This window comes from Suillus paluster, assembly GCF_016628075.1.
Source record: "Suillus paluster strain FC165 chromosome Unknown EDB91scaffold_36, whole genome shotgun sequence".
NCBI lineage: Eukaryota > Fungi > Basidiomycota > Agaricomycetes > Boletales > Suillaceae > Suillus > Suillus paluster.
The window spans coordinates 305778-333200 of record NW_024537596.1 but is presented as its reverse complement, the minus strand read 5'-3'; the positions used below and the strand labels follow the sequence as shown (position 1 = coordinate 333200).

At 48.7% G+C, this 27423-nt stretch overlaps 9 protein-coding genes across 9 annotated transcripts; 4 read left to right on the top strand and 5 right to left on the bottom strand.

Moving 5' to 3' along the window:
• Window position 1: 1 nt before the first annotated feature.
• On the bottom strand, window positions 2-2054 carry EDB91DRAFT_491525 (uncharacterized protein). Its single transcript, XM_041327451.1, has 10 exons — window positions 1638-2054; window positions 1414-1582; window positions 1323-1359; window positions 1078-1274; window positions 885-1027; window positions 793-833; window positions 599-741; window positions 391-545; window positions 291-342; window positions 2-232 (listed from the first exon to the last, which is right to left on the bottom strand). The coding sequence occupies exons 1-10, from the start codon at window positions 1794-1796 to the stop codon at window positions 30-32; spliced, it is 1299 nt and encodes a 432-aa protein (XP_041175945.1). The 5' UTR covers window positions 1797-2054; the 3' UTR covers window positions 2-29.
• On the bottom strand, window positions 2055-4913 carry EDB91DRAFT_491031 (beta-tubulin 2). The gene is made up of 23 exons (XM_041327449.1): window positions 4795-4913; window positions 4730-4738; window positions 4599-4667; window positions 4490-4525; window positions 4341-4436; window positions 4205-4292; window positions 4135-4146; window positions 3934-4079; window positions 3831-3881; window positions 3758-3778; window positions 3631-3707; window positions 3522-3582; window positions 3409-3470; window positions 3312-3354; window positions 3175-3263; window positions 3079-3126; window positions 2974-3025; window positions 2919-2924; window positions 2826-2872; window positions 2551-2778; window positions 2477-2492; window positions 2154-2421; window positions 2055-2098 (listed from the first exon to the last, which is right to left on the bottom strand). Exons 1-22 carry the CDS (start codon window positions 4819-4821, stop codon window positions 2368-2370), a joined length of 1338 nt encoding a protein of 445 aa, XP_041175944.1. The 5' UTR covers window positions 4822-4913; the 3' UTR covers window positions 2055-2098; window positions 2154-2367.
• A 108-nt stretch (window positions 4914-5021) lies between these two features.
• Window positions 5022-6213, top strand: EDB91DRAFT_1237959 (cell cycle checkpoint; the record flags this gene model as incomplete). The annotated part of the gene is made up of 6 exons (XM_041321650.1): window positions 5022-5064; window positions 5114-5228; window positions 5281-5623; window positions 5673-5847; window positions 5899-6072; window positions 6104-6213. The coding sequence occupies 6 exons, from the start codon at window positions 5022-5024 to the stop codon at window positions 6211-6213; spliced, it is 960 nt and encodes a 319-aa protein (XP_041175943.1).
• A 365-nt stretch (window positions 6214-6578) lies between these two features.
• Window positions 6579-8526, bottom strand: EDB91DRAFT_1083179 (uncharacterized protein; the record flags this gene model as incomplete). Its single annotated transcript, XM_041315590.1, has 4 exons — window positions 6579-7154; window positions 7195-8151; window positions 8202-8443; window positions 8496-8526. The coding sequence occupies 4 exons, from the start codon at window positions 8524-8526 to the stop codon at window positions 6579-6581; spliced, it is 1806 nt and encodes a 601-aa protein (XP_041175942.1).
• Window positions 8527-8973: 447 nt separating this feature from the next.
• Window positions 8974-11743, bottom strand: EDB91DRAFT_1347922 (thiamine diphosphate-binding protein). The gene is made up of 9 exons (XM_041325947.1): window positions 11634-11743; window positions 11432-11568; window positions 11288-11380; window positions 10759-11235; window positions 10415-10705; window positions 10125-10369; window positions 9617-10072; window positions 9432-9561; window positions 8974-9375 (listed from the first exon to the last, which is right to left on the bottom strand). Exons 1-9 carry the CDS (start codon window positions 11681-11683, stop codon window positions 9341-9343), a joined length of 1914 nt encoding a protein of 637 aa, XP_041175941.1. The 5' UTR covers window positions 11684-11743; the 3' UTR covers window positions 8974-9340.
• A 1839-nt stretch (window positions 11744-13582) lies between these two features.
• EDB91DRAFT_1055213 (general substrate transporter) lies at window positions 13583-15360 on the top strand (the record flags this gene model as incomplete). The annotated part of the gene is made up of 3 exons (XM_041313894.1): window positions 13583-13815; window positions 13865-14160; window positions 14210-15360. 3 exons carry the CDS (start codon window positions 13583-13585, stop codon window positions 15358-15360), a joined length of 1680 nt encoding a protein of 559 aa, XP_041175940.1.
• An 864-nt stretch (window positions 15361-16224) lies between these two features.
• EDB91DRAFT_1249790 (general substrate transporter) lies at window positions 16225-18001 on the top strand (the record flags this gene model as incomplete). The annotated part of the gene is made up of 3 exons (XM_041323139.1): window positions 16225-16457; window positions 16510-16805; window positions 16875-18001. The coding sequence occupies 3 exons, from the start codon at window positions 16225-16227 to the stop codon at window positions 17999-18001; spliced, it is 1656 nt and encodes a 551-aa protein (XP_041175939.1).
• Window positions 18002-20569: 2568 nt separating this feature from the next.
• EDB91DRAFT_1237955 (uncharacterized protein) lies at window positions 20570-21470 on the bottom strand (the record flags this gene model as incomplete). Its single annotated transcript, XM_041321649.1, has 4 exons — window positions 20570-20641; window positions 20797-21131; window positions 21181-21271; window positions 21327-21470. The coding sequence occupies 4 exons, from the start codon at window positions 21468-21470 to the stop codon at window positions 20570-20572; spliced, it is 642 nt and encodes a 213-aa protein (XP_041175938.1).
• Window positions 21471-21755: 285 nt separating this feature from the next.
• On the top strand, window positions 21756-26756 carry EDB91DRAFT_1083172 (uncharacterized protein; the record flags this gene model as incomplete). The annotated part of the gene is made up of 18 exons (XM_041315589.1): window positions 21756-21840; window positions 21995-22237; window positions 22291-22367; window positions 22419-22652; window positions 22705-23013; window positions 23068-23092; window positions 23153-23176; window positions 23232-23430; window positions 23551-23767; window positions 23817-24120; window positions 24171-24529; window positions 24580-24626; window positions 24777-24985; window positions 25038-25246; window positions 25375-25461; window positions 25563-26030; window positions 26080-26227; window positions 26317-26756. The coding sequence occupies 18 exons, from the start codon at window positions 21756-21758 to the stop codon at window positions 26754-26756; spliced, it is 3684 nt and encodes a 1227-aa protein (XP_041175937.1).
• Between the last annotated feature and the right edge of the window lie 667 nt (window positions 26757-27423).

Below are 27423 nucleotides of genomic sequence, written 5' to 3'. Positions count from 1 at the left end.
ATGAACGCACGACACGGACGAAACTCTTTCTATGCGACAGCGACAGGGAGACCCATCGCGATTCGACTGATAGGCTGGACAACATCTGCATCGACGCCAAGTCCAATGTATGGGAAGCCCGTCCCGTCCTTCGCGAAGTCGGGCGGGTTGGTACCGGCAAGGAACGTCTCGGCCTGCTTCTTTACGTAGGCTGTGTTTTGAGGGGTCTGCGGAACAGCCGGGATATACATAACTAGACATAGAATGGTCAGATCTGGACTTTTGCAGAGGGCTTGTTGGATCGGACTTACCAGCAGAGTCGCATGAACCGGTGTGTTCCTGCTCGACAGAGTGGACGACATCCTGTGCGGAGAATCAACACCAAAATGAAAGAGGGAGCGGATGACGCACGCAGTGCCAGAAAACCATGTCACCAGGGTTCACCTTGGGCACGGAGGTCATGGTATCATCTAGCCTGAGATGGGGGTGCAATTTTGGGGTGGGTTGTGGTCCGACCCAACCGTTGTCACGAGGCTGAATGCCAGGAAAATCAGGAGTGGATATATCTATAATCGTTCCTCAGGGGGCTGCAGAGAAAAACAAGACATTGTGTACAGACCGAACACCCAGTTTTCCGGATCAAGTATGTCCTTAGAGTCGAGGGGAACAGTCGGTCGGAAGAATGGGCGGAGGATGGTGTATGCATTTGACAAGAACACATCGGGGAATACTTTCAGGGTGCCTTGAGTAGGAGCGGTCTTGCTGTAATCGATATCAACCCTTGCATTCAAACTCGAGCAAAGGAAATCTGACCTTATAGCCAGCCAACCCTGGAAGGTCCGGAACACAGTTGCCTACGACAAATATGAGCAACGTCGTGCATTTCCAGTACTATTACAACAAACCTGTCCAGCTCTTCCATATAAGGATGCACGAGCATCAAGGCGGCCCTCGAGTTCATAGGGATCGTGCTGGCGCCAGTTGCCACTCAAAATATCCGCGAAGCACCTGCGGAAGTTGTCATCTTCCCAGCGCTCCATGGAACCCCCTAAATGTGTTTCAGAAACTGTTTGTTTTTGGTAGGACAAACAGGCACACCGTCAACATGAGGGGGGTGGACATCCCATTGCACACCGGGGTGACGAATGCGGATCCGATCTGCATATACCAACGGAACGTCGAGATCTACGCCTTCCATCTTCTTGTCGGTCTTTGTGCGGTAAAGGTTATTAAGCCAGATGGAAGCTTTAAGGACGTTAGGGTGGGCGCGTGCTTGTACTTGTGCTCGGGTCCAGCTAGCAAGGAATCAGTATCCGTGTCGACAACCGGGAACTATTTCTAACTAAAGGAAGAAGAATTGCTTGTCCCGTTCGGGGAAACCTGTAAGACTGGGAATCAGGCAAAAAACTTTCATTTAGGGACCAGAGGGCTGACCTTCGACGTGGGGGTTAGCTTTGATAAAATCCTCCAAAGCGGTCTTCCAGCAGGCAGCCTCACTCTCTTCAACAACGCCGTGGATGACAATAGAGCCCTTGCGTCGAATATCATCGAGTTGCTCAGGGACCAAAATGTCTAGGTACTGGAAATGGACTTGGGGGATGTACTGCGGAGCAATTAGTCACTCATAAATGAAAAAAAAAATTGTGTAAATGACTGACGTTGGGGCCCTCGTCCGTAATTTCTGTCGTGCGTTGATTGAGCTCCTGGAGAAGATCGTTCCAAGACTCAGTCAAGCGTCTCTCGTAATCGGGAGTCGCCTCCACAATTTCGCGCTTCAGGTCAGCAAAACGCTCAGGCCACTGTATTGTCAAAACCATCGCTGAAAGAAGATTCCAGCTAAGCCTTGCAATTATAGATGTCGGATCACTCGAAGCCCGCACTTCGCTCTTATAGCCTGATTGTTGACAAGGGATAACATTGTTTTTGGTTACGGGCCGCTTCTGACATCGCGAGTGTCCAGAGGCGCATTGTATGAACACCGACAATATTCCACATACGTATCAGGCGCTGATGGAATGCAAAATGCAGACAGCAATAGCAACGACGCTGCGAGCTGCGTGGTAGAGTCACGTCGGACGACCATTGCGATATTTTCAGCATGCTACGAAGTCCCGCGATTCTGATAACAGCATGAAGACCAGGTTGTGGACACCTCGCGTGAACTGGAGACATACCAAAACTCGACATTTGCCTGATCTGAGTGTTCGGTTGAGTTGAGGTCCGATGGGAAACAAGCTCATCAGTCGTATTTATAGAAAACAATGCCATCCAATTGGTCTCTGTGCATTAATAAAAATAGGCTGCGAAATTGGATCTATGCTGAAAGAATCAAAAGGTGATGTCACCGACGAAAGCAGAGCTAAAACCAAGTCACGATGTCAACTTGTATTATTGCTCGCTCTCGGCTTCAACTTCTTCCTCTTCCGCCGTGGCTTCTTGATACTGTAGGATACATAGTCAATCAGCTGTCATATCGCGAGAAACAGGTAATATTCACCTGTTGATATTCTGATCTGTATTCATAAATATATAGCCGTCAGTGATGAACGAGAGGTATAGGTATGTACTTACATTAAATCCTGAGTGTTACTCTCCGCTTCGGTGAACTCCATGATATCCATACCCTCTCCTGTGTACCAGTGCAAGAACGCACGGCGCTTGAACATCAGGGCAAATTGGTCAAGGTTTCGCTTGAAGAGCTCTTGTATGCACGTGGAATTCGCAAGGGCTACCGCTGCCTGAGGTTGGCCCACAGGAGGCACAGAGCAAAGCGAAACGGACACGTTGTCGGGGATCCACCTAAAATGTGTCAGTGAAGTCTCTGCTAGACCAGCGCTTTGGCGTACTCCACAAAGAGATTCGAATTCTTGCGCTGGAGTTGCGCAACTGAGGTCTGCACAACGTAAGTACTGGGAATTTTCAACAGTGATGCACCATACCTCTGCCTGCAAAAAAGAGTCAGATGATATTCATGAACGTGTACAGCCGACGTACCTCGTGTGACGACACCTTGCCCCGGAAAATGCAGGCAGCAGTCAGGTACCGACTAGGATTGCGAATGTCAGCGAACCATCAATTCTTGGGCATCATAGGACATACCCAAATCGGGGATCCGAAGCAACCAAAAGATTCCTTCTGTCAAACAGCCTGCAGCACGATGAGCGATAACAGATTATCATCCATTGCCAGACTTACGATGAAGTGAGCTCGGATACAGAGAGCCTCTGGAATGTCCGAGCTTTTGGGTCGTAGAATGGCGCGAAACTCGGCATAAGAAAATGCAGCTGAAGCACGGAGTCAGACCAGGTAGAGAAGCATTTCATAAAACTCACACGAGGGAACGGGACGAGATTCATCCCGAGTTTCCGGAGATCACTGAGGCAATCGTCAAAGATGAAGTATTCACTCATTCATCAAAGGATTGCTTACCCGTTGAGCTGACCAGGAAACCTCAGACTAGTGCTGACGCCACACATGACCTTGGCTATAAGCTGGAATAAATATTGAACAACGCGACATGTATGTAAACCAGTGAGGCGTACTTGGTTCAGATCTTTATATGCAGGACTTTTGATTTTAAGAGTGCGAACGGCTATGTCATACCTGATTTCATCAGCGGTTAGCGAGCAACACAAATGGGGAAATCCTCACAAGGCCTCGTTGTCGATGCAGATCGTCAGATCGCAGTTATCAACCAGTTGATGTATAGAAAGAAGGGAGTTATATGGCTGACGTAGATCAGTGGCAAATCAGCCAACAAATGAAAGCCATATCTTACTTCAACAACAGTCTCGGAGACCTGCAATTCAACGTCAGTCATCAGCCTCACCTGGAAGATGTCAGCCACTGACATTGGGAGCAGGAAGGATCGAAAATGTAGAAAGCATTCGATCGGGATATTCCTATTCCCGGATCAGTATATGGTGCGAAGCAGGAATTGTTCGTAGGGCTGACCTCACGCAGCTTTGACAGAAGTAGAGAACCTAGACCAGCGCCAGTGCCACCTCCGAGCGAGTGAATTATCTGAAATCCTTGTAATGCCTCTGTAGCCTCGGTCTGCCTTCGAACAATGTCCAAGATGCCGTCAATTAACTCAGCCCCTGAGTTTCAGACATCAGGCCTCTAAGCGAGCGGATGGCAGCGATATCTCCGCACCTTCGGTGTAATCTAAGCAGCGTTACGACACATTATCAGATCATGAAGTACAATGAAACACGCGACTTACATCCTTTCGCCCAATTATTTCCAGCCCCTGAGTCGCCAGTGAAGTACGTATCTGGTCGGAACAGCTGACCCAGCAGTCCCGAACGAAGCTACAGAAAATCAAAACTTTGTATCGTAGTTAAAAAGAGCAAACTGACGCGATTGCAGACCCCGGTTTCAAGATCCACCTGAACACTTCGTGGGACGTACTTAGTGGGACCATTGGAGTCCACTTGGGTGAAGTATACGCCTGCCTGTGAACAACAAAGATCAGCAGTAGATAGCAAGTACCTGAATGATCACGAACTCGTGCAATTTGTTGAGGATCATTGCCTTTATACATCTGGATATATGCCGCCACTATATCAGCTTGTATCTATGTGGGCTGAGCCCAAGGCTTCAAACCAGCTGCGCACCCCAGCATCGTCGAGGCCATGCTCCGCTAAGAGCATCTTCCAAAACGCCTCTCCAACTTGATTTCCTGCCTGCGATGGTATTTTTCATGAACAACCCCGAACCCAGACTATGAGCGTCCACAATGATTCACCTGTCCGACCTATGGACAAACTCGGAATCAGGGCAGCGATCGCAAAGAGATACTTATCAACCAACTTGTATGTTCACTATTTCTCGCGACATGATGGAAAGACGAAAGGAAATCGATGACCAAGGAGGTCCGCAAAAGAGTTTGAACCAGAACTGGAACAGAACCCCAGGGTCCGAAACGCTACTATGATTCAAGGGGTTACATTCGGGAAATGCCGAACATCATGGGCCGTCCCATGTGACCGTGTCCCATTTACGCGTCGCGTGCCACGGTCTGGCCACCAACTTCCACTATGCGTTTCAGAGCCACCATAGAGAATGTCCCAATATTCTATCGTCAGTAATTATCCATACTACACGTTTAATTCTTCTAACTTGTTTTCAGGTCTCATACAAGCAGTGGAAAAACTGCAAAAAAAATGTATCATCAAGTTCACCGAGAACGAGATGCATGTCATCTGCAACGATGATGCAAACGAGGGTGGCATTCAAGTATGGTCGTGAGTTGTATGTGGCATCCTTCTGCCGCATTCAACTCATCTTCACCGACAGCGTCGTGAAAGTCGAGTCCATGTTCACATCATACAGAATCCAATCCAATGCAAACAATGAAATAACCGTGACCCTGTCTGCAGAAGCCCTCCTGTCAGCTCTTCGATCTTCATCTTCGTCAGCATCATCATCCTCTGTGGCAGCTTCCCTCATACCGACATACGACGCTGACGAAGTCGTCATGAAACTTGCAAAGAAAAACGACCAGGCCGTCTTGAGTTTCGAGATGTTCGGAATGTCCAGGTCAGGACGTAAAGTCCGCGTCGCACATGATGTACGCATAGACGTCATGCGGCCAGCAGAAGGTGACAAACTACACGAACCACGGTGCCCAGACCCAAATGTAGGTACTCAATTCATCTATGCGTGTTGTGAAAGCTGACTCACATCAGGTTCATATCTTGCTCCCCCCTCTACAAAAATTGCGCACAATCGTAGAGAGGATACGTCCACTCTCAGACGTACTTGCGCTACGTGCGAACAACAGCGGCACCCTTCAACTGTCCATCAGCACCGACACCGTGAAGCTCGAGACACAATGGGTTAAATGCGCCAATCCGTCAATGAGTGAGGAATATTATCCGCGCTGCTAGAAATAATTTTCTTAACTCCTCCTAGCCAAAGAAGGGCTAGTTCAGATCGATGACGATGCGGAGGACAATTCGCTGGATAAACCCGACCCTGATAAAATGTTTTGCGTGCTCGTGTCCATCCGCAGCTTCCTCAAATTTTTGAATAGCCATGTTGTATCCACGACCACCATCGCATGCACGTCTCCTCCTGCGCAGAACCGTTCCCTCTCACCGATACCTTTTCCATGCAGGTTTATGTCACAATCACTGTGCTATATTGTACGTCTACATCGGCGAGATAGCTGACGCAGGAGGCGTCCTCACGTACTACATTCCGACTGTCATCGATGGCGATGAATAATCCCCTGATTTTTTTTGTTTCGTGGTGAGCACGTCCGTACATGTTGCAACGCAATCTGATAATGCAAAGGCTATGTTTGTGGCTGACCAGCTGATAACGCGTTCAAGAGAGCAAATCTCCGTCCGAATGGTATCAACCAACACACTGACTGATATGACTACCTTATCACCAGCTCCGACAATCAACAATAATATATTTCAGGCAGGGGTCAGACGTTCATGGAGAATGACAGACGAAGAAACTAACACAATAGCCACCTAACATGTAATGTGAGTGATACAACAATATCACGCTATCCAGAATTGGCAAGAAAGTGATCCGCATTGTTATTCTTGTTGTACGACCCGCGACACCAGCACATAGTCCTAATTCCATGCCTCCGAGCACACCTTGTCCGGACGTCTGCTGTTCCGGCCCTTACAGTCTATCTTCCCGCAATCCTGGCACGCATTTAGACAAAACGTGCGACCGCCCTTGCCCTTGCAATCCTGCGAACCGCACTTGCAGCAGTGTCGAGTTCGCTTCTGCGATGGCTCTAGGATCGCTACTTCACTGGTGTTCTCTCCGTAGCCATATGCTCGCTTGAGCCCATTTGGCTCGCTTGGTGTGTGCGGCTGAGAAGTTGGCGGAGGTGGAGCGCTTTGAGTTTGGGGGTGTTGGGGGTAATATGAATACCCGGGATAGGCATACGACACATATGGGCCTGGTTGTCCAAAAGCAAACTGTTGTACCTGCGGCGGTGCCTGTGCCTGCGGCTGAGGCTGCGGTTGCGGTTGCACAGATGTGGATGATGATGCAACAGGATGGTCAGGTGTAACACTACCAATAGATGGTGGTGCTTGTGGCGGAACAGAATGACTCTGGACCGATGGGCCGGATTCCGCAACGCCGGAGTCTCCTTTCCAGGCATCGCTGAACTCGCCTGTAGCGTCCTGCTCGTGCTGTTAGTAGACAAAGGACAGAAGTCGGGTAGATGCATACTTGGTTATTGCTTTCAAGTACTCGACGAAAAATATCAGCGCCCGCACCACCGTAATCAGCATCGTATTCCTGATCTTGGTCCCTTTTCTCATCCGCAGGCGGGTTCTGAACGGCGTTGATGATACTGATGATGTTGTCCTTCGGCATTCCCACTTTAAGACAGGCTTTAACCATGTTCCAAAGCGTTTTGGAGACGCCGACGGCATGCCAATTCCAGACATTGGTTCCAGGACCCAGATCGGCGTCACCTTGTAACAACCGCGCTGGAAACTCTTCTCTCAGCCTCACAGGGAGTCCCTGCATAACAGACGCATCCGTGCTGGCGAACTTGCGTCCTTCAGGAGACGTGCTAGCGACACACGATGGACTTTTGCACGCGTACTCGCAGCCAATTATGAAGAAGGGCTTGTCGAGATCGTAAACCTTAACTGGGCCGCTTCGGATCCGACCTCGGTTTTGGAGAGTGCTCCCACATGCGGTGCAATGAATGCCAGCGAGAACGAGAGGTAGTGGATCCCAATATAAGAACCGATGCTCGGAGTGCGTGCCACGGGCGGTTGTCCGAGGCGCAATCAATGACAGATAAGATGGCGAGGAAGGAAGCCACAAAGTCCTGAGAACCGAGTAAAGAGAAGGAATAGGATGTGCATCTTTGTTCTGGTTTTGAGATGGCATGAGTGAAGCAAGGTGGGACTTGAAAGCTTCTTCAACAGTAGGACCTCCGCTGGCGATAGGATTGGGTGCAGCTATAGCTCCCAACAGGGCCTGCATAAGCACATTAGGCTTTGTACGTGCAAGTTCTGCCCATTCATCACGGTTAAGGTTCGGATCTATGGAAGGTTGATGGGCGTTCGTCGCTGTATTTCCACCATTCGTAACGGGAGGTGATGTTTGTGGGGCTTGAGGGGCGAATCCTTGCCATGGTGGCGGGATGCCCGGGTGTTGCGGATAATATGCCTATCAATAATGATCAATGCTTCGGTAACCTCGATCAAACTCCAACACACCCCAGGGAATGGCACACTAGGCGGCAGCTGTGGTGCATCTACACTCAGTTTTGCACTCGACCGTCGTTGTTGATTCGCTTTCCGAGCCCCGACAGATCCGGCAGGCAAGCCATCTTTGCGAGGGCGGCCTACCGGACGCTTGATCTTTTCGCTGATGATAGCGGGATCAGGAGCCTGTTTCTTCCCACTTCCTTTGGGTCGACCTGGTTTGCGTTTCGGGGGAGGCTCGCTAGGGTCTACCGCTGTATGACAAGGCTTAGCGAAAAGGAAATTCTGATATGAAGGAGAACGTACCCTGAACCATAGAAGCCGATTCTGTTGGCATGCTCGCCATAGCGTTGTCCATAGAGATTTTCTGTATACATATGAGCGTCGTTGAGATAGAAATGACGCATAAGTTGAAGATGTAAGATTGGAAAGATGATATCCCTGCAACAAAGACCGAATATACGACATAACCCAACACGCTAGAAAGTAGTTATCCAAGATAAAACAGTAATCTCGACAAGGAGATCGCTCATTGCACGGCGCAAAAATGAAGTTAAAAATGATAAAAACGCAGGAAAATAGAGCATGAATCTTTGATGATTGAAAAAGTAGAGCTCACCAGTTATGAACGGTAGTCTTTCTAGCTAGTTTATGGAGGGTTTCTTGTTAGCAGTTGCTAACAGCCTTATCCCCTGAGACGCTCGGCTGTGGTCGTGAGAAAGCGTTTAGGCGACATTTGCTTTTCGTGTTTTATTAGGTCGGAGCTTCAATTGAAACCTTAAGTAAATTCTTGCCTTTCTACCGTTTGACCGCTTTGCTGCTCATGATGCTATCGATTGGAGGTAAGTGAACAAAGATTACTCTGCTTAGAATCTTCCCTTCCCCAATTCCACGATGATCAAAACCGAATGCAATTAGGAAGTGCCGTCTCAAAGTTGTCTTACGATGACTGGTGTCGAAACTCGGTTCTCTGACTTATCATTTGACTCGGTCTTCATTTGAAAAATCGCTGATCTTTTTATCCTATAGGTGCTTATCATCTCCTCAAGAATTCGAATCGTATTCACTACAGTATGTTCCGTCTACATACAAATTGCAATTGCATTACAGTAATATTGTGTTTTGAAGTCTATAATATACGTCCCATTTTTCTAGTTGGACAGTTGCTTGATCTTCATGATAATGGCTGCAGGAACATCACGATCAGTATCGGCCAGCATCAACTTCAATAGCAAGACAAACCTTGAGGGTCAAGGTTTTGGTGAGGAATTTGCTCGGACAGACCACCGCAGCCTTCCTTCGTCGTTCCCATGTAGCCATACTTGGGCGTGAGCTGGCGTTCAATGAGCCAAGTACCCATCTTGGAACCAAGCTGAAAGAGATCGCATGCGTCAGTGTATAGCCGCGCATTTTATACGGATACATACTCCGGTCTTCTGGTTCAGTGACTCAACGACCAGCACGAAGGGACTTGAACCGATCTTCTTCAGCGTCTCCTCATCGACCAGATTCAGCGTAGGCTTGTTGATCAAGCCAACATCCAAGCCCTGCTGGCGGCAGCGCAGGACAGCGTCCCACGAGCGGTAGAGCATCTCACCGAAAGAGACGACGTATCCAGCCTTGCCCTCGACGATCGTCTCGTCCTTGCCAGGCACAAACTCGTAGCCGTCACCGAAGAACTTGGTACCGTCCTCCTTGAGGATGTAAGGCACCTTGGACCGCGTGGAAAAGACGAAGCGGAGTCCACGCTCGAAGAAGACGCGCTTGATGACAGCGACCATCTGCAATGGGTCGGCAGGGAAGTAGAGCCACGACTGAACATCAGAAAGGCCGTTGTCGGCGAAGAAGGAGTTGATACCAAAGTGACAGGTGTTGTCGGCCATCTATTGACAAAATTAGCCCAAGTTTCAGATCTAACACCGGTAATTCACACACCTCATCAACTCCAGAGTGCGAGAAGTGACTAAGAACGTTACAGTTGTTCAGGCGGGCCATGGTGACCTCAGAGATAACCATCTCAAGGAAAGCAGAGAACGTCGAGAAGACACCGAATTTGTTTGCGTCGAAACCGAAACCAGCAGCAGTCGAGAAGTTTCCACGTTCCATGATACCAGAGGGAACGAACACCTCGGGGTGCTTTTGGTGGATAACCTTGAGACCGGTGGAACCCTCGAGATCACCTTTTTAAAAATTAGCCAAGTTCCTGAGTTGGTAACTGGACTCACTGTCGATAACCATAACTTTCTTGGCAGCCTCCTCCTTGCTCAGCGTGTCCAGCACCAAGTTGACAGCTTCACCGAAGATGACACGGTTTGCGCCAACCTCCTTGGTGGAGCCAATGTATAAGTACGGCACAGCCGAAGGCTTAATGTTATTGAGGATGCCTTCCGAAACTGAGGCAGGGTATCCGCGCGCAGTAAGGTATTTGATGGCGGACTTTACGGGGATGACATCGTGCCCGTGAGTGCTGCCCTCAATGTCAGCAACACCCGGAGCCATAAGACGCTTGGCGATGACTAGGATCGCGGTCAGAACTCGATATATGCGCGGGAAAAGTCGTCGGGCTCACCAGCAGCAGGACCATCGTAGGTAACAACCGCGGCGATAGCGGCCCACAGGGCGTCAATGTCCTCACCCTGAACGGTATATACCTTGAGACCGTGACCCTCAAGAGTCTTACTGACGTCATAGCCCTTCAGGTACTGGGATGGGTGTCCCGCAATTGTAACGTCATTATCGTCGATCAACAACTTGACGTTCAAGTTCTGCGCGACAGCCAATCTGGCGGCCTCGGCGTCGTTTCCCTCCTGCTGGGAACCATCGGAACCGAGACAGAAGACAACTTTGTCCTTGTTTGCCATTGCGACACCGTTCACCATGGGCCACATGTGACCGAGACGGCCGGAGGAGAACTTGACACCAGGTGTCAGACCCAGTTCGGGGTGACCGGGCAACTTTGAGTTGGCTTCACGGTAGTGAAGGAGATGCTCAGGGGGGATGTGCCCATCGAGAGCAGAGAGGAGGTATTGAGTCGCGACACGGTGACCTTGATATATTTTTAGGTCAAGTCCAAAATATGTATAGATCTCTCTACATACCTGCCTCGTCGAAGACGATGGGGAGGTACTTCTCTGAAGCCTCGAACAAGCTGAGGAGGATGCACACCTCCGGGATCGTGTCATATGCTCCACCTGAAGCGAATTGTAAGCGAGTTGTAAGCCATCTAAATCGATGCTACAAACCAGTGTGCCCGCTCACTCCCCGGGCTGCACCTGTCGCAGTAAAGAGCACAATAGCATCACGGAGAAGCTGGATGTTGTAGAGCAGCGTCGATTTCTGTTCTGCAGTCAACTGGGGCTTGGAGGGGTCAAGAGTCAATCTAATCGCATCATAAACCCGATTAAACACAAATTCCAAATTTACTGCAACAAGAATATCACTGACTTTCTGTACTTCTTGAGATCAATTGGGAACGTGCTCTCTGTGCTAGACATTTTGGAGGATCAGGTGCTAGTAAGTATTCGTGGTTGGAATGATAAACAGCTGATCATTCGATCTTGCCCAATCCCCAGCTTTATCAAGCTGAGCGTGTGAACTTGCAATTGCGGGCCGCGCTGCTAGTGACGAACTCACGCAACGAAAGGAAACGTTCGAAAGCATTTCACAAGGAGAGTGCACTCAGCTAGTCCCGGAGTAAGGCTAGCGTGTACCATTTGCTCACAGCACCGGTTCATTAGTGCTTTCGATGGGAGAACAGCAACTACCGTGAGCACGTTCACATTTGGATTAGTGTCCATCTTCCCAGTCATGTCAGCGTCTTCGCAGTCTCATGAGTACCGGTAAAACTTATGTGAGTGTCATTTCTGCCCTCTTGCGAGTTTCCAGGGAACGAACGAGACTTTGCAGAGATACCAGACACGTTCAATGAGAGAGTAGTCGGCCCGAGAATGTCACTGATATTCCCCGGGCGCGTTTATCGGAACCTACATCCTTTTCAAGACCCTAGCTTGAATGGTACAGGAACCTGGCAGTGCCCCTGACGAACTATGGCCGATCTATCGCGGCCAAGTGAAACGTCAATCAATCGCACGTCCCCGAGCTATCTGCGCTGCCCACCAATGTCAGCCCAACTATGTAAGGACTCGGTATGGCCTGTAACCCGGAATGAAAATAAGGTTGTGGTTTATCGCGCTAGCTTATCGCATGCTAGGTTGCAGATTATTGATGTCGCTACACCTTCCCAAGTGGATGAGATGGCTGAGCCGAGTTCTAAACGATCCTGGATCTCTCAATATGCAGCATGCATTGCTTGGACTTGCATAACTTATCATGCATAGATAAAACTGGTTCGCAAAAGTGGATGTCTTGGTCCTGGGGTTTGGATGTATTGATGGCTATATCACATCATCAATGCTCCTAAATTCCATATCCATATTGTGATGTTTGATGATGACTATGCACGATCATCGATACCAGTATCATCGCTCACACTCATCATTTCTACTGCTGGTGCGAAGGAGATTGTTCAAATCGGTCTCATGCTAAACTGCACATGGTTATATCGGAGCTCATAACAATAAGCCTGATCAGTTGGTTGAAGGTCATGGGTTGGCAGTGCAAAACATGTTCTTTGGATTGCGAAAGGGGAGTGATGGCGCTTCAAACGTTAAAAGTTTCCATGACTCGCGATCGACAGACCAATTCAAATGTCAGGCATCCTATCTTGCGAAACGATAAGAGTGGGCGATGAAATAGAAGGCGAAGGTTCTGCACGATGTGAGTCCACGCGTGTTTCAATCAGGTATGGATGTTGAATAAGTAAAGAAGGAAGACACTCGATCGCGACTTCTCGATGGAGGGATTTCCCGCATTGTGATGTTGTGCATAGTGTGGGCAAGTATAATATTACGTAATGAATAGATGTTGAGTTGCTGCATCTATTCGAGTTGCCATCAATCACCTTGGTAAACCGAAGGGCCTGAGCGCTGAGCGCTTGAGCGGTAAGTACTAGCCTCGGTATTTGAGGTGATCTGGCACTGCTGCTTGGTAATAGATTCACAGCCTTTTCATTTTCGCACTAGGTCGAAGCTAAGCCTTGTATGTTCTGGTCTTTCTGCGCAAAGGCGGATTGCAGGCGGAAGAGCCGGGAAGACAGTCGAGCCGCGCAATGTTACCAAATGCAGCTAGCGTCTTTGTTAATACGCTGGCAACTTTTTCGCGAAATCAGTGTGGTGCTTTTTGGAAGCGGTGCAGTCTCTCAATGGGGTTTGCTCGACCAAAGCCTGGATCCACTTAAGTTGACCGGGCAACAGCACGATACGGAGCCTTGCCCGCTCTCCTTTGGGTGAGATACGCTCACTCTGCTTTAAAAGGCATATACCCTCTGTTCTACGATGGTCACGACATTGAAGAGGGAGCTCCAGGATATCGTTCAGTATCGCAATGCCTACTTCCTTGCGTTTTCGGCGACCACAGGATACGTCTGCTTCGGATGGGACATTGGTTTAATAGGTGGTGTGCTCGCATTGCCGTCATTTCAAGAGTATTTTGGTCTGCTCTCGGAATCAGCGTCTGCACGTGCCAGCTTGAGCGGAAATATTGTTTCGGTCCTGCAAGCAGGCGGATTGTGAGTGCAGTTCAGTTCAGCACTTACACAATTAGACTCAAGTCATCAGTTTTGGGGCATTATCTTCGAGTTACTTTTCGAGTCGATTTGGGAGGAAGCCTATCCTGTTAGCTTCTGCAATCATCTACCTCATTGGAAGCATCATCCAGTCAACGACCGGAATTGGAATGTCGCCAAGTGTCGGACTGAAAGTCTTGTACTTCTCTCGTTTCTTCAGTGGCGTCGGAGTCGGTTTGATGTCAGCGCTGGTGCCGTCGTACGTGTCTGAATGTGCGCCGAGAGCTATACGCGGTCGATGTACAGGCAGCATCGAAGTCGCTGTGGGATTGGGAAATATGCTGGCTTGTAGGTTACATTCTGGACCTGCGAATTTTACCTGACCGATAGTGTATAGTTTGGGTCAACTATAGCGTCTCTCTCAACATTTCACCAGGAGAAATGCAGTGGCGCTTGCCATTCATTGTCCAGATTATACCTGGGGCACTCTTCCTGTTTTTTATGCTTTTCCAACCCGAGTCTCCCCGTTGGCTTGTCGAACATGGCCGCTACGAGGAAGCAGCTGCAGCCCTCGCATATATCACGAGGAAGAAACCCTCTGATGATGCTGTCGTGCTCACTCTCAGCGAGATCCGTGCTGATTTCGTTGGGAAGCACAAACTGTCGTTGCTCGCACAATTTCGCAAGATGGGAGAATCGAAAGTCATAGCTCTGCGCTGCATCATCCCTTCTATCGCCACCTTCTTCCAGCAGTGGTCCGGCACGAACGCGATCAATTACTACAGTCCTCAAATATTTGCCGGCCTCGGTTTTTCATCTACTTCCTCGACCTTATTTGCCACCGGTATCTATGGTGTCGTCAAATTTGTTGCGACATGCATAACTCTTGCTTTCGTCATCGAAAGTTGGGGTCGGAAGAGGACTTTGATTTATGGCGGCGTAGCGCAGGGTTTGATGATGCTTTGGATTGGTGGCTACACTGGTGTCCACCCAAAACAGGATGTTGTACCAGCAACCTACGTTTCTATTGTCGCCGTATATCTCTACGGCGTCTTCTTTTCTCTAGGATGGGGATTTACTCCCCTGGTCCTCGGCTCTGAAGTTGCCCCAGGCCATCTCCGTACGGCCGTTATGTCCCTTGCATCCGGAATGACCTGGCTGTTCACCTACGTCATCACCCAAATCACGCCCACCATGCTCGACCGCATAACCTATGGAACGTACCTTGTGTTCGGCGTCGCTTCATTTATAATGGCAGTATGGGTGTATATCTTCATACCCGAGACGACTGGATACCCATTGGAAGATATCAAATATTTGTTCGAGCAGGACATCATTGTTCGCTCGCTAGAAGACGCCCCTGGGGGTTGGATGTTCCTTGGGAGCCGCCGCGCCGTCTCCGTAGAAGAGCTGAAAGCCCTCGATGCACTTCCGCCGAATAGTCCCAAGGAGATTTTGGAGGAGTTGAGGTCGGGCTCGGAGGAAGAGTCCGCACAGGGTCATTCCCTTAGAAATTCACAAAAGTTGGAGGATCCTCTCATCATATGAACGCAGTATATTATAAATCCATGTGTGTATATCTTTTTTATTGTTACGCATCTATCAAATGAAGGGCTAGCTTATGTATTGGTTATCTAGCTTTACTTGTTGATGCGATAATCTGTAGTAACCATTGATTCCGGATGAAGTCAATTTACTTACGATAATGTCATCTTTGGTCATTGTACGTGTTCAACATCCACCAGAGGTTTGCGGGAGAACTTCCGACAAACTTTGATGACGAATATAAATCCCCTATCTAGGTAGCATCCATCCAGCAACTATCCATCCGAGACCCAAACCACTTGATCAGAGGTGTCACCTGGCCCACAGATAATAATACCTCATATTCCAAGGCTAGGGTAGGTGTCGAGTGTTGTTGATGGCCGCGGCGTCGTGCGAGAAGCAGGACTCCTTTCAGCCGTAATACTTTTTCTCTCAACGTACAGTGGAAGGAGCCATGGAAGTGGACGTATAGGGGACATTATTCCCTATACAAGCATGGAAACTACACGTATCATCCGATCTCCGGTACGTCGTGTCCAGAAGATGTCGGAAACCTGACGGAAACGCAGAAAATCCGCCATCTGCAGAAACTTGTGCCAGAAATGTTGCAGAGAAGTACCCCGCGTATAATTTATGCACAAAAACTTCCGCCACGTTTCCGTCATTGGAAATTTTGGTCATGAGGAAGGGCTATATACATCTTTGCCCGTTGGTGAGAAATTCTGCGGTGTCTCGATAGGATTGGCTTATTCAAAGCCAGGATCATATTTAAGCTGACCACGCAGATGATGATACAAAGGCTTCTGTGCTCAGGGCCTTTGTGCGAGATTCGCTCTCTGGTGAGCGACATACACACTCTGTTTTCCGATGGCCGCCAAATTGGAGAAGGAACTCCAAGAATTCATTCAGTATCGCAATGCCTACTTCATGGCTTTCTCTGTGGCAACAGGATTCCTTTCCTTTGGCTGGGACGGCGGTATGCTGGGCGGTATTCTTGCGTTACCATCATTTCAAAAATATTTTGGTTTGCTCTCGGAATCAGCTTCTGTGCGCGCCACCTCGAGCGGAAATATTGCTTCGGCCACGCTAGCAGGAGCCTTGTGAGTACATCTTTCAGTTTCAACACTTACACAGTTAACGTCACGTCATCAGGTTCGGGTCATTATCTTCAAGCTACTTTTCAAGCCGATTTGGGCGGAAGCCCACCCTGTTAGCTTCAGCAGTTATCTCCATCGTTGGAAGCATCATTCAGGCAACAGTCGGAATCGGAATATCCCCACATGCCAGATTGCAAGTCTTGTACTTCTCTCGTATCTTCGGTGGTGTTGGTATTGGTTCGTCAGCAGCTGCGATGTCGTCATACATACCCGAATGTGCTCCAAGAACCATACGGGGTCGATGTCAGGGCAGCATAGCAGTCGCAGCCGCACTTGGAAATATGCTGGCTTGTAGGTGTCACTAGCAGACCTGTGGTATATTGCCTGACATAGAGAGTGCATAGATTGGGTCAACTACAGCGCTTTGCTCAACATCTCACCAGGGCAAATGCAGTGGCGCTTGCCATTCATTGCCCAGCATTATACCTGGGGCGCTCTTCCTGTTTCTTATGCTTTTCCAACCCGAGTCTCCCCGTTGGCTTGTCGAACGTGGCCGCTATGAGGAAGCAGCTGCAGTCCTCGCATATATTGCAAGGAAGGATCCGTCTGACGATGCTGTCGTGCTGACTCTCAGCGAGATCCGTGCCGATTTCGTCGGGAGGCACAATCTTTCGCTGCTCGCACAAATCCGTAAGATGGGAGAATCGAAAACCATAGCTCTGCGTTGCATCATCCCTTCTCTCGCCATGTTATTCCAGCAGTGGTGCGGCTCGTTCGCGATTAGTTTCTATACCCCTCAAATATTCGCCAGCCTCGGTTTATCACCTACCCTGACGCTGTTGACCACCGGCATATTGGGTGTCGTAAAATTCATCGTCGCATGCATAACCTTTACCTTCATCATCGACAACTGGGGTCGGAAGAAACCCCTTATATATGGTGGCATAGTGCAGGGCTTGATGATGCTTTGGATTGGTGGCTACGCTGGTGCCCACCACGACCAGCGCGTTGTGCCAGCAACGTACATTTCTGTTGTCGCCATATTTCTCTACAGCATCTCCTTTGGCTTTGGCTGGGGATTCGCTCCCCAAGTCCTCAGCTCTGAAGTCGCCCCAGGCCATCTCCGTACAGTCGTCATGTCCCTTGCATCCGCAATGATCTGGGTGTTTACATATGTCATCGCCGAAATCACGCCCATCATCCTCGAACGCATGGCCTATGGAACGTATCTCGTGTTCGGCGTCATTTCATTTATAATGGCGGCATGGGTGTATGTCTTCATACCCGAGACGACTGGGTACCCGCTGGAAGATATTAAATATCTGTTCGAGAAGGACATCATTGTTCGCTCGCTAGAAGATGCACCTGGGGGCTGGATTTTCCTTGGGAAGCGTCGCGCCACCACCGTGCACGAGCTGAAAGCCATGAATGCATGTTCAACAGATAGTTCCAAGGAGGTTTGGAAGGAGTTTATGTCGCATTCGCGCGAGGAGTCAGCGCAGGGCCATTCGCTGAGTTCACAGAAGCCGGATGGCCACATCATATGAATGCTGCATGTTTTGAAGGTTACATAAATATCTCTGTGCGAGTGTATCTTTCTTGTTGTTACGTCGTGTTACACATATATGTCGATGAGTATGTATACGTATTAGTTATCCAGCTTAATCGCCGATGACCAGAAAATTCCCTGGTAACCTTGGTAGACGCCTTTAACACTGGGTATCGAGGGAGAACTTTCAACATAAATTAATGGCTGACAAGGACTGCGAAAGCGATCGAAAATCCCCCTATGCCTCGCCAGTAACCAAAGCTGCTTTATGCGCCTGTTTGCAGGCAGGCTTTCCGTTGAGATGCCTCTTCAAAGCATCCGGTCGTGTAATCGTGTGTTGGCAACCCAAGCATGTATGTTCGGGAGGTCAATGTCTAAGGGACTGCCGGCGACGTGCAAGATCGGTGATACTGTAACACACCTGGCTGCAACCGTCGAGTAAGCAGGGGAATAATGTTTGTTTTGGGCCAGCGGCGCTCCTTCCTCCCGATGCTGATGGCTGATATTCAGCATCATCTGATCCGCGAGTAGGCGTGAAAGTGTTGCATGAGGAATATAGCTTGCGGATTGTGGCTGTCTGCTCGTCACTAAGGCATTTTTACTTTTTATTGGCACGCTGGGGCATTGCGTATTCTCTTTGTGACTGCAGCCTGGATGCCGGGATCGCGGTCATTCGAAATAGAGGTTGGAGTGCGTGAAGGGGGAAGGCTAAAGGGTTCCGAGACATGCCGCTGGGTAGATTGAGATAAGGCAGTGTTGTGACCACTAGAAAAACAGGAAGACTGTCTTCCGCCCGATATCAAATACACCGAGACATTAATATTATCATATCCGTCATCACTCTTCACATCGGATGTAGGAGAAGAGGCAAGGCTATCTTCATCATCAGACCAGTACACGGGACTGAGAGAAGAAGCCGGAAGTGTTGGTAAATCCTGTTTGAAGCTATGCGACTACCATGTCATTGTATCCTCTGTCGAGTAACCGCAGTCATCCAGTTCGTTATCGGCATCAGATAGATGATCATCGAATTGGGTGCCAATTGGTCCGTCAACGGCCAAGTTATTGCTTCCCAGAATTAATAAGGATCCAGACGCTGATTGGAGCGCTGGATCCTCTCCACAATCCATGGATGGGATGTAGGGGACCATGATGTTGACCTCACTTGGTATTACAGGCACGGCACCACGGCACTCCTCATAAGACGAACGACGAGGGCGATAGCCAGGCCTGTCCCATGCTATTCCCATATCACAAGGTGAATTTTCTATCACGCTGGCGAAGCAACGGGATCGTTCCCGGCCAAAACCCTGAGGATGTGGATAATGGCGCAAGTCCCAGGCACGAGCCACAGCGTCGTAAAGCTGCGAATATGAGGTCACCATTCGTGACACATAGATAATCCAGCTTACACTGTCCGAGGGCTTGAAGGATGCTAGCTCTTTATCCATGGTAGAAACATCAAAGTAGTTATGCAAGGTGCAACTGTACCCGGTTGTGGTGACCTGACAGGCGTAGTGAATATTCTCTTTCGCAGATGCAAATGGCACCATCGCGGAGGTCGAGGAAAGCTATATGAGTATTGCAGAGATGTATGTTGTTCAAGTTGGAGCAGGATGAATGCGAAAGATGCGAATTTATACGTCAGTCTGTGCCAAGTTCCAACTTACAATGATCCTTTCAAGTCTTTCACAGATCCTGAGTCCTGACACGAGGGCAGTATGAGAAGCACTACTAGCACAGAGACATCCACCGCAGCGCACTTGAACAAAGGAAGCCTCGCAAAAAAGGTCGCAAAAAATGTCCCTTTATGTAGGAAAGTTGGATCGAAGTTGACCATCGATTCACTTCGAAGTTTGAACCCAGTCACGGTGTGTTACATATGCACCCCTCACTAGTCCCCTGCAGGGCAGTCGTTCCATCTTTTTCAAGATCGCCCACGTCTGTAAACCGTCCAGTGTTCACAGGAGTCCTGAACAGTTTTGTGATAGGTCGAGCAAGAATCGACTCAGATGGCAACTCGATGGTAATAGTTGGAGTAGGAACTACCCGGTATGGCATCAGCAGGTGTAGCATTCCAAATGCGGCTACAGGTTAGGCTCGTGACCAGCCTGGCTTACACTACCAGTTGCCGCTTTGGCCCGAACAGAGGTAGTGCGAAACTTATATAAAACACATGGCAACACGGTAGATACTGGTTTGATTGCAGCCTTGCCACATAAATAATAAATTTAACCTACATAGGGTACACATGCGGTGTTTATGAAAGGTTTTATCCTGATCCTGGCTGATAACTTGGTCACAGCTAAAAATCCGTCCAAATCAGGGCCAGTACAGACCCTTTGCGGTACATATATCGGACATATCAAGGTCAGTCATATAGAACAGTCGAAAATCAGACCCTGTATTAGACCTGTGACCTAGCTGGTGCTAATATGTAAGCGACCTGTATGGCTGATCCTCACATCTATGTGTGTACGCCGCAACCACCGCATCCACGAAAGCACTGACAGATGAACTATCTAGATCACAATCTTGGGCGATGGGAAGCGTCTCAGTGGCAGCATCACACTGACTCGGAGGCATCAAACAATGGTATCATTGGCACAGTAGTAGTACACACGATGCAGACTAATATCTAACCAACAAATATGTATCAGCGAACAAACGAGTGTCCTAGAGTTAGTTGACAGCAACAAGAGGGAAAGGGTAAAAGAGTGCAGTATGTCTGCTAAATTTGGCCCATATATCACTGAGCAGAGCCAGGACAGATTGATCGCCCTCTGTTTTCACATCACTCGGCTGTCCCAACCACTCCTTAATAAATGTCCCCTCCACAGGAACTCGAGGGTCCCACATTGGCCATTTGCCTCCAGGAAACAAAGGGTATGCTGCGACGAATGTAAGCCAAAAAGCATCGCGTCCCCATGTCCACAATTGAGACCTGATGTCTACTTCAGTCACCAACCATCTTTTGATCTCCCTCGATAGCGTGGCCCATTCCATCGGATTAGCATAGTTGAAGGTTTCTCGAAGTGGGAGGAATGGAATAACGACATCCTCTTGGGAGGAAAGATTATTGTCGGCTTGACTGGGAGTGAACTGGGTGAGGTAAGATCCAAAAATATCTAGTAAAAAATTCAGAACTCACGTCATCTATTAGTGGTGAATTCGGACGAGTGGGGCAAAGATCCACTGATATGGCCTCCATAACTGGGGAGGTAAATGGCCCATATTCTTCGGCAACAGAAACTGAAATATGGACAGGCTATCATGCATAATAATGAGCAAGTGTATCGACGACGGCAACAACAAGTACTCACAATATTCCCTTGAATTGTCTGCCTTGGGAGCCTGCCCGGAAAACACATGGTAACGAGGATGCGCTGCCATGGTGCACCATCGGAATCATCAAACTGACCCCCTGGACTGATAACGGTCGAAAAGTGGGTAACTTGGTTGGTCATTGTGGAGAGTTGATGAGGACCAAGCTGTGATTGAAGACATCGCGTCATGGGACTTCAGACTTGTTGATTTCAAGGGTGAAAACTCACGTGACCACATCACCAGCGCCTCAGAGATTGAGCATCAAGTCACCGAGTCGAGGCTTAAATATCAGTTCGGCATGACACTGAATAACGGAGACTTGGTTGATGGTATTAGTGTGTGTTCTTTCATCTCGTTGTATGAATGTTCTACTGACTTGGTGCTGCAGTCCTTCAATATTCTGATAATACTCAAAAGCGCGTCCAATGCACGGTGTGCCCTCTCAAGAATGGCAAATGTCATTTGATGGAGTTTCGGCATATCTCAAAACACATAGCACAAGGAATCCACGTCCGTTACGCTCAAAGAAAACGCTTCAAGCAGCACCAAAAAGTTGACCGGGCACATACTAATGATTTCATTGCTGCTGATGACTTCTTTGATACCAATGACTCTCCGATGGACGTGGATTTCTATGACGTGCTACCTACTGATGCGCTATTAGGTGCGCTACCATCCACAGCACCCGTGCCAGTGGCAGATAATGGGCACTCCGAATCCGAGCTTTTGAACAAAATGATTGGCAACCGCACGTTCGGGTTCGACAAGGGTCCTTTGGACTTATTCACAGAAGTCAAGGCAATTATCGCTTCGGGAGAAGTACCCTTCTCAACACCACTTGCCCCGATCAACGACGAGCAAGAACTTTCTGACGACAACACACCTGATTTTGGGATAGAGCTCCCTGGTGAGTGACTTTATGATTAATTCTGTGGGCCTTATACTCAATCACATTACTAGATGATATCCACGAAAGAACGAACATCAAGGACACTGTCTCGCTGGACAATCCAGCGTATCCCTGGCCATCAAAAGCGGTTTGTTTCTCTTTGTGTTAGTAAGATTGTAGCGCTTAAATTCCCATCAAGCATTTCGTGACCTCTCTCCTTTTCAGCTCTCCGCGTCTCCCATTTTCTGATGCCCAGAAGAGGGCAGTCCTCAGTTGGGTGCAAGAGCTCGGCGCTCGAGATGTCCCCTCACTTGGCGCCATCAAGAAATCCCATATGTATCTGGATACTCTTGTCGGCGATCCGACAGAGAAGGTGACAGCTCGTTCTGGGAATGTATTTTACATCAATGATGTTGCGAAATTGATCGCAAAGGTATGTCCAGCGTGTTTTTGTATGTAACGGCAACTGTGACACCAAGATCTAGGACTATGCAAATCCACTAACTCATTTTGCAATGCAAGACTATCCGGAAGATAGCGGGGAGGGAATGTCGCAAGTGTTCAACGGCAAGAAGATGTTGCTTGATCTGCCCTCACCACCTGCAGTTCGTGTGGATGGAATGATCTATTTCACAGGTGAACTATTACAGGATGATTCTGGAGGGTATTTTATACCGGAGCGCTTTTTTCATGCCGCGCTGCCTGCAGATTTGAGTGACGGCGACTCTGACCCATGCGAGCAGTCAGATGAGAAGGCCTTATATGCACTTGGTCGGGTGGTCGAACGAACGGAGGTATGTCTCCTGGTTGTGAACCTATCTAGATATACAAGGTCCTCACTGTATTAGGCCAGATTCATCGTTAACGAGGAATGTGAGATTATTCCGACATCTGCGTTCATGTGATCGTTTGAAGAGATTGCTGCAACTCCAGGTGAACTTGATTGTGGCCTCACGCGTGCGTTGATTTGCATTCATTGCATCAGTGACTCAGTACTCACACAACACAACAGCTTCATCGGCCAAATATGCATCGCTTTCTCCGAATCCGCTGCATGAGAAGTCTAACGGCCGGATGGTCCATATGGTTCCCCTCCTCATTTTTATGGACAATGTTTCTGGCAATGTCTCAAAGCAATGGAACAAACACCACACAATTTACATGTCAAATGCCAACCTACCACGTGAGATGCTCAAGAAGGAATTTTTTGTGTGATTTGTCACGTCTTCACCGCACGCTGCTCCTATGGAACTTATGCGGGCCATGAAAGAGTCTATATGGTATGTTGTTTCCTCGATCTGCTAAAGTTGAAGTTCTGACTCAATCTGCAGTAACGCTGCCACATCTGGTATTGTCGCCTGGGATTGCAAATACAATGAAGAGGTTTTGTTGATTCCGTATGGGCTTTTCCTGGCTGGAGACAATCCCATGCAAGCAGAAGAATGTAGCCACGCGGGCTTAAACTGCAACTATTTTTGCAGGACTTGTGATATTGGTGGGACGAAAGAACACAAGGCGTCTGGTGATGGGTACAGCAGCCTTTTCATGGTAGGAATATATTTGAACTACATTCTAATACCTAATGTTGTACTTGCAGTCGGGCAATCTACGAACCCCCGAAAATACGATGGCAGAGATCCGACAACAGTTTGAGATTGCGTTGAAGTCAGGAGCATCGGAGAAGATCAAGAATTCAGTGTCATCGACTGGTGTTTGCGATTCCGCTTCTGGTTTGATCCTTAACGCATTAGTGGAACTCGGGAAGAAACTTCGAAAGTGTGCGGCCAGCACCCAAGCAATGCCTGAAGCTGAAGTTACAGCTGTCCTTGAGAAAGAGTTTGCGGAACTTTTGCAAGGCAACAAGCTTGATGACACTATTAACCCGTTGTTGGGGATGGAAGGTTAGTTTAGTACTCTAGTGATTTTGAACTCTCATTCACACTTTTGGCAGGTCTCGATATACACTTGGACACTCCGACGGAAATTCTGCATACAATACTGCTTGGCATTGTCAAGTATTTTTGGGGGCAAACCGTTTTTTTGCTTGACAAGGCAAAGCTCATGGGCATCTTTCAGATCCGTCTCAACTCTGTTGATAAGGACGGACTCAATGCTCCATGCTTGAATGCAGACTACGTCTGCCATTACAAAGGTAGTCTGATAGGAAAACATTTCAAAAGCTTGGTGCAAGTGATGCCATTTTTAATTTATGACCTCGTCCCTTTGACTGTTCTCAATGTGTGGACTGTGATAGGAGAACTCGTTGTACTCGTCTGGCACACAAAAATTGTAAATACAGAAGCTTATCTTGTAGGTTTATGCAGAAATATTCAACAACTTCGATTCTCATCCTTTTCTAGGCAAAGTTGTCTCGAACGATTCAAGATTTTCTTAATGTCACAGTGCAGTGCGCGCCCAGCATCATTATAAGCAAGCCCAAATTTCATTTCTTAGTCCATCTCCCAGCGTATATTCGGCATTTCGGACCAGCCATGATATTTTCAACAGAACGATACGAATCCTTCAATCATGTATTTTGTTTGTCGTGTGTATACAGCAATCGCCAGGCACCAAGCCACAACACTTGCCGAGTATTTGCTCATCAAGATGCCATCAAGCATATCGTCACTGGCGGGTATTGGTATGATAACAAAGCCTCGAAATGGGTCCGGGGAGGAGCACAAATTCTAGGGTATCTTGACGAACACCCAGAGCAAGCACAATTGCTTGGGTTATCAGTCTTCAATCGCAGTACTCCGATACCTGGTAAACCTAGCCCACTATGTTCACTCTATCGCTGTTAATTCTTTTCACATAGGTTCCAGGAAAACTCAGACTACTCTTGGCACTAACAGAAAAACAGCAAGAGATAACACAGTGGCCTGGAACGAAACTCATTGCTGGAAGATTCTAAAGACTGCGCAGCCTGGCGTTGTTTACTATCAAGGCAAATCGGTTGTAGCGAGGGAAGGGGATGTCGCATATCTGAATAGTCATGTTATCTTCCGTCGAGCAACAGATGGACAGGTGAGCAATTTCTTCACTGCAGGACTCCTGATTAATGCGGAGATATTGTTAGACATGTGTTGGACGTGTTCACGAGATCCTCATGTCATCTGAGAATCCCAACACTGTTGTTCACAGTTGGACTCCAGCTCTTTTCGTTCACAGACGCTTTGCACGCTTCTGTCCATCTACCCTGTCTGAACCTGACCGACGATGAGATTGTCACGACGGCGGTGGTAAATTTGATATCCTATGACTGTGTGTGCTGTTTCTGACCCTTGCACTATAGGATATCATATGTGTTATCAATCTCCAGCACAACTGTGTTGATTCACAGTGTACAGAGACCCTCCAGCAACCTGTGCGCCAAGAACGGCTCGAAACTTCTCGTATGAAACCTATCATTCGGCACAAGTCAACCCCACACTACTTCATCAACGCCTACTCTATTCATAACTACAATCATATCCATCTTGTAATTCCCGAGACGCTCCGTGAATCGCCACTGAGAGTTACGAATGTGGCAGAGGTTCAGGAAATGGCCGTGCGACAAATGAAGCAGAAGAAGGCTTTGAAGAAATCCGGTGACACACCCCAATTAGATGACCATATGGAGCACAATACCCAGGTCCCTCTGGTTGCAGTTCCTACCTTTGATCGGGCCCCTCCCAAGTCAAGGACAACTGTGAAATCAAAGGCAAAGGCAACCACTTCCAGCACACAAAGGAAGGCAGCAACATCGAAGACCAGTCAAATGATTGCCGGTCCCTCTAGCCAGCTTCCATCTGTCCAGCAAGATTCAATGGTTCACGTTTTAGATCACCAAAATCAAGCTCACTTTGTGCCGCCACCAGGATTCCCTCCCCCCCAATACTACCACCCTCCTCTACACCATTCACAACTTCCTCCACCACAGTTATATGGTCCTGCTGCCACCAGCTCCGTATCTCTACCTAGGGGGCTCACAGCAACGTCACGAGGTTATAGAAAGGTCGTATACCAGTAAGTTCTTCGTCGTTATTATAGCATCAAAATTCTAACTACACCTAGGCTATAACATGTACCCAAATCAACCTGGGCCGCCGCCGCAGCAACAGCAGCACCTGTACTCCCATCTACACCCCCACCCACAATGGCAACAGCAACAGCACCTGTACCCTCATCCACACCCCCACTCGCAACAGCAACACCAACAGCACCCTCATCCACACCCCCGCCCACAGCATTAGCAGCAGTAGCACACTGCACTCCTCCGTCATATCATGATTGCAGCTCCTCTGCCGTTTTTCGTCAACCCATACCGCAGCAGCAGCACGCGGTTCACCAGATGAAGCTGCACTCCTCCGTCACCATCGCAGCTCCTCTCTGTGCTTGTCACCAACCCGCACTGCAGCAGCACGGCTCACTCACCAGACGAAGTTCCACCCCCCCATCACAATCACAGCTTCTTTCTGGCATCTGTCGCCAACCCACACTGCAGCAGCAGCAGCAACAGCAACAGCAACAGTGTGGCTCACCGGGCAAAGTTTGATCCCTCCATCATGCTCATAGCTCCTCTCTGGTGTCTGTCGCCAACCCGCACTGTAGCAGCAGTAGCAGTAGCGTGGGGCTCACCAGATGAAGCTGCACTCCTCTGTCACGATCACAGCTCCTCTGTCATTTTCGCCAACCAGCAGGAGATGGTGCGCTGGGCTGGTTAGAGGGACCTACAGTAATACAAACATCCTCATCGGCTTGGCGCTTTATGCCCGGGCTAAATGCAGCTGGAGGTTCGGAGGGAGATGCAGTAGGTGGCCTGGGAGGCCACGGGCTGGGCTTCTGCTTTGGTGGTGGAGTAGGTGACGGCGCCATGCTTGTTGTGGCAGTAGCAGTAGGGATGGAGGGACTTGGCGGCATACACACAGACTGCAGCGGCAGCAGCAGCAATGCACAATTCCTCAGACTCAGCTGACTCCTCCGTCACGACCACACCTCTGCCACTGTGTTTGCAATTCTTGCCTGCAGCCTTGTGAATGTACTAGTCGTATATATACTCTGTACTTATAATAGTAATTTGTACACCATCCCCCCCCCCCCCCCTTTCTGCGTCTGCAGCACCGTCTGATTTGCCTTGATGCATGACAGTTGGAAAATCCCTGTCAGGTGAATTGAATTGAATTGAATTGAATTAACGTAAACTCAATTAAGGGTGCTCTTGG

Bases quoted from the DNA above. Each gene is read 5' to 3' on its own strand.
- EDB91DRAFT_491525 (XM_041327451.1), bottom strand. From the start codon at position 1,796: ATGGTTTTGACAATACAGTGGCCTGAGCGTTTTGCTGACCTGAAGCGC. The intron at 1,275-1,322 runs GTTAGAAATAGT...ATTCCTTGCTAG, and splicing joins AAGCAATTCTTCTTCCTTTA to CTGGACCCGAGCACAAGTAC. The intron at 1,028-1,077 runs GTGTGCCTGTTT...AAACACATTTAG, and splicing joins CCACCCCCCTCATGTTGACG to GGGGTTCCATGGAGCGCTGG.
- EDB91DRAFT_491031 (XM_041327449.1), bottom strand. From the start codon at position 4,821: ATGTCGCGAGAAATAGTGAACATACAA. The intron at 4,293-4,340 runs GTCAGTTTGCTC...GATTTTCTGTAG, and splicing joins AAACCGGGGTCTGCAATCGC to CTTCGTTCGGGACTGCTGGG. The intron at 3,264-3,311 runs GTGAGTTTTATG...TCCGTGCTTCAG, and splicing joins ATCTCGTCCCGTTCCCTCGT to CTGCATTTTCTTATGCCGAG.
- EDB91DRAFT_1347922 (XM_041325947.1), bottom strand. From the start codon at position 11,683: ATGTCTAGCACAGAGAGCACGTTCCCAATTGATCTCAAGAAGTACAGA. The intron at 11,569-11,633 runs GTCAGTGATATT...TGATGCGATTAG, and splicing joins GATCTCAAGAAGTACAGAAA to ATTGACTCTTGACCCCTCCA. The intron at 10,073-10,124 runs GTGTGTGAATTA...TTTTGTCAATAG, and splicing joins CGCACTCTGGAGTTGATGAG to ATGGCCGACAACACCTGTCA.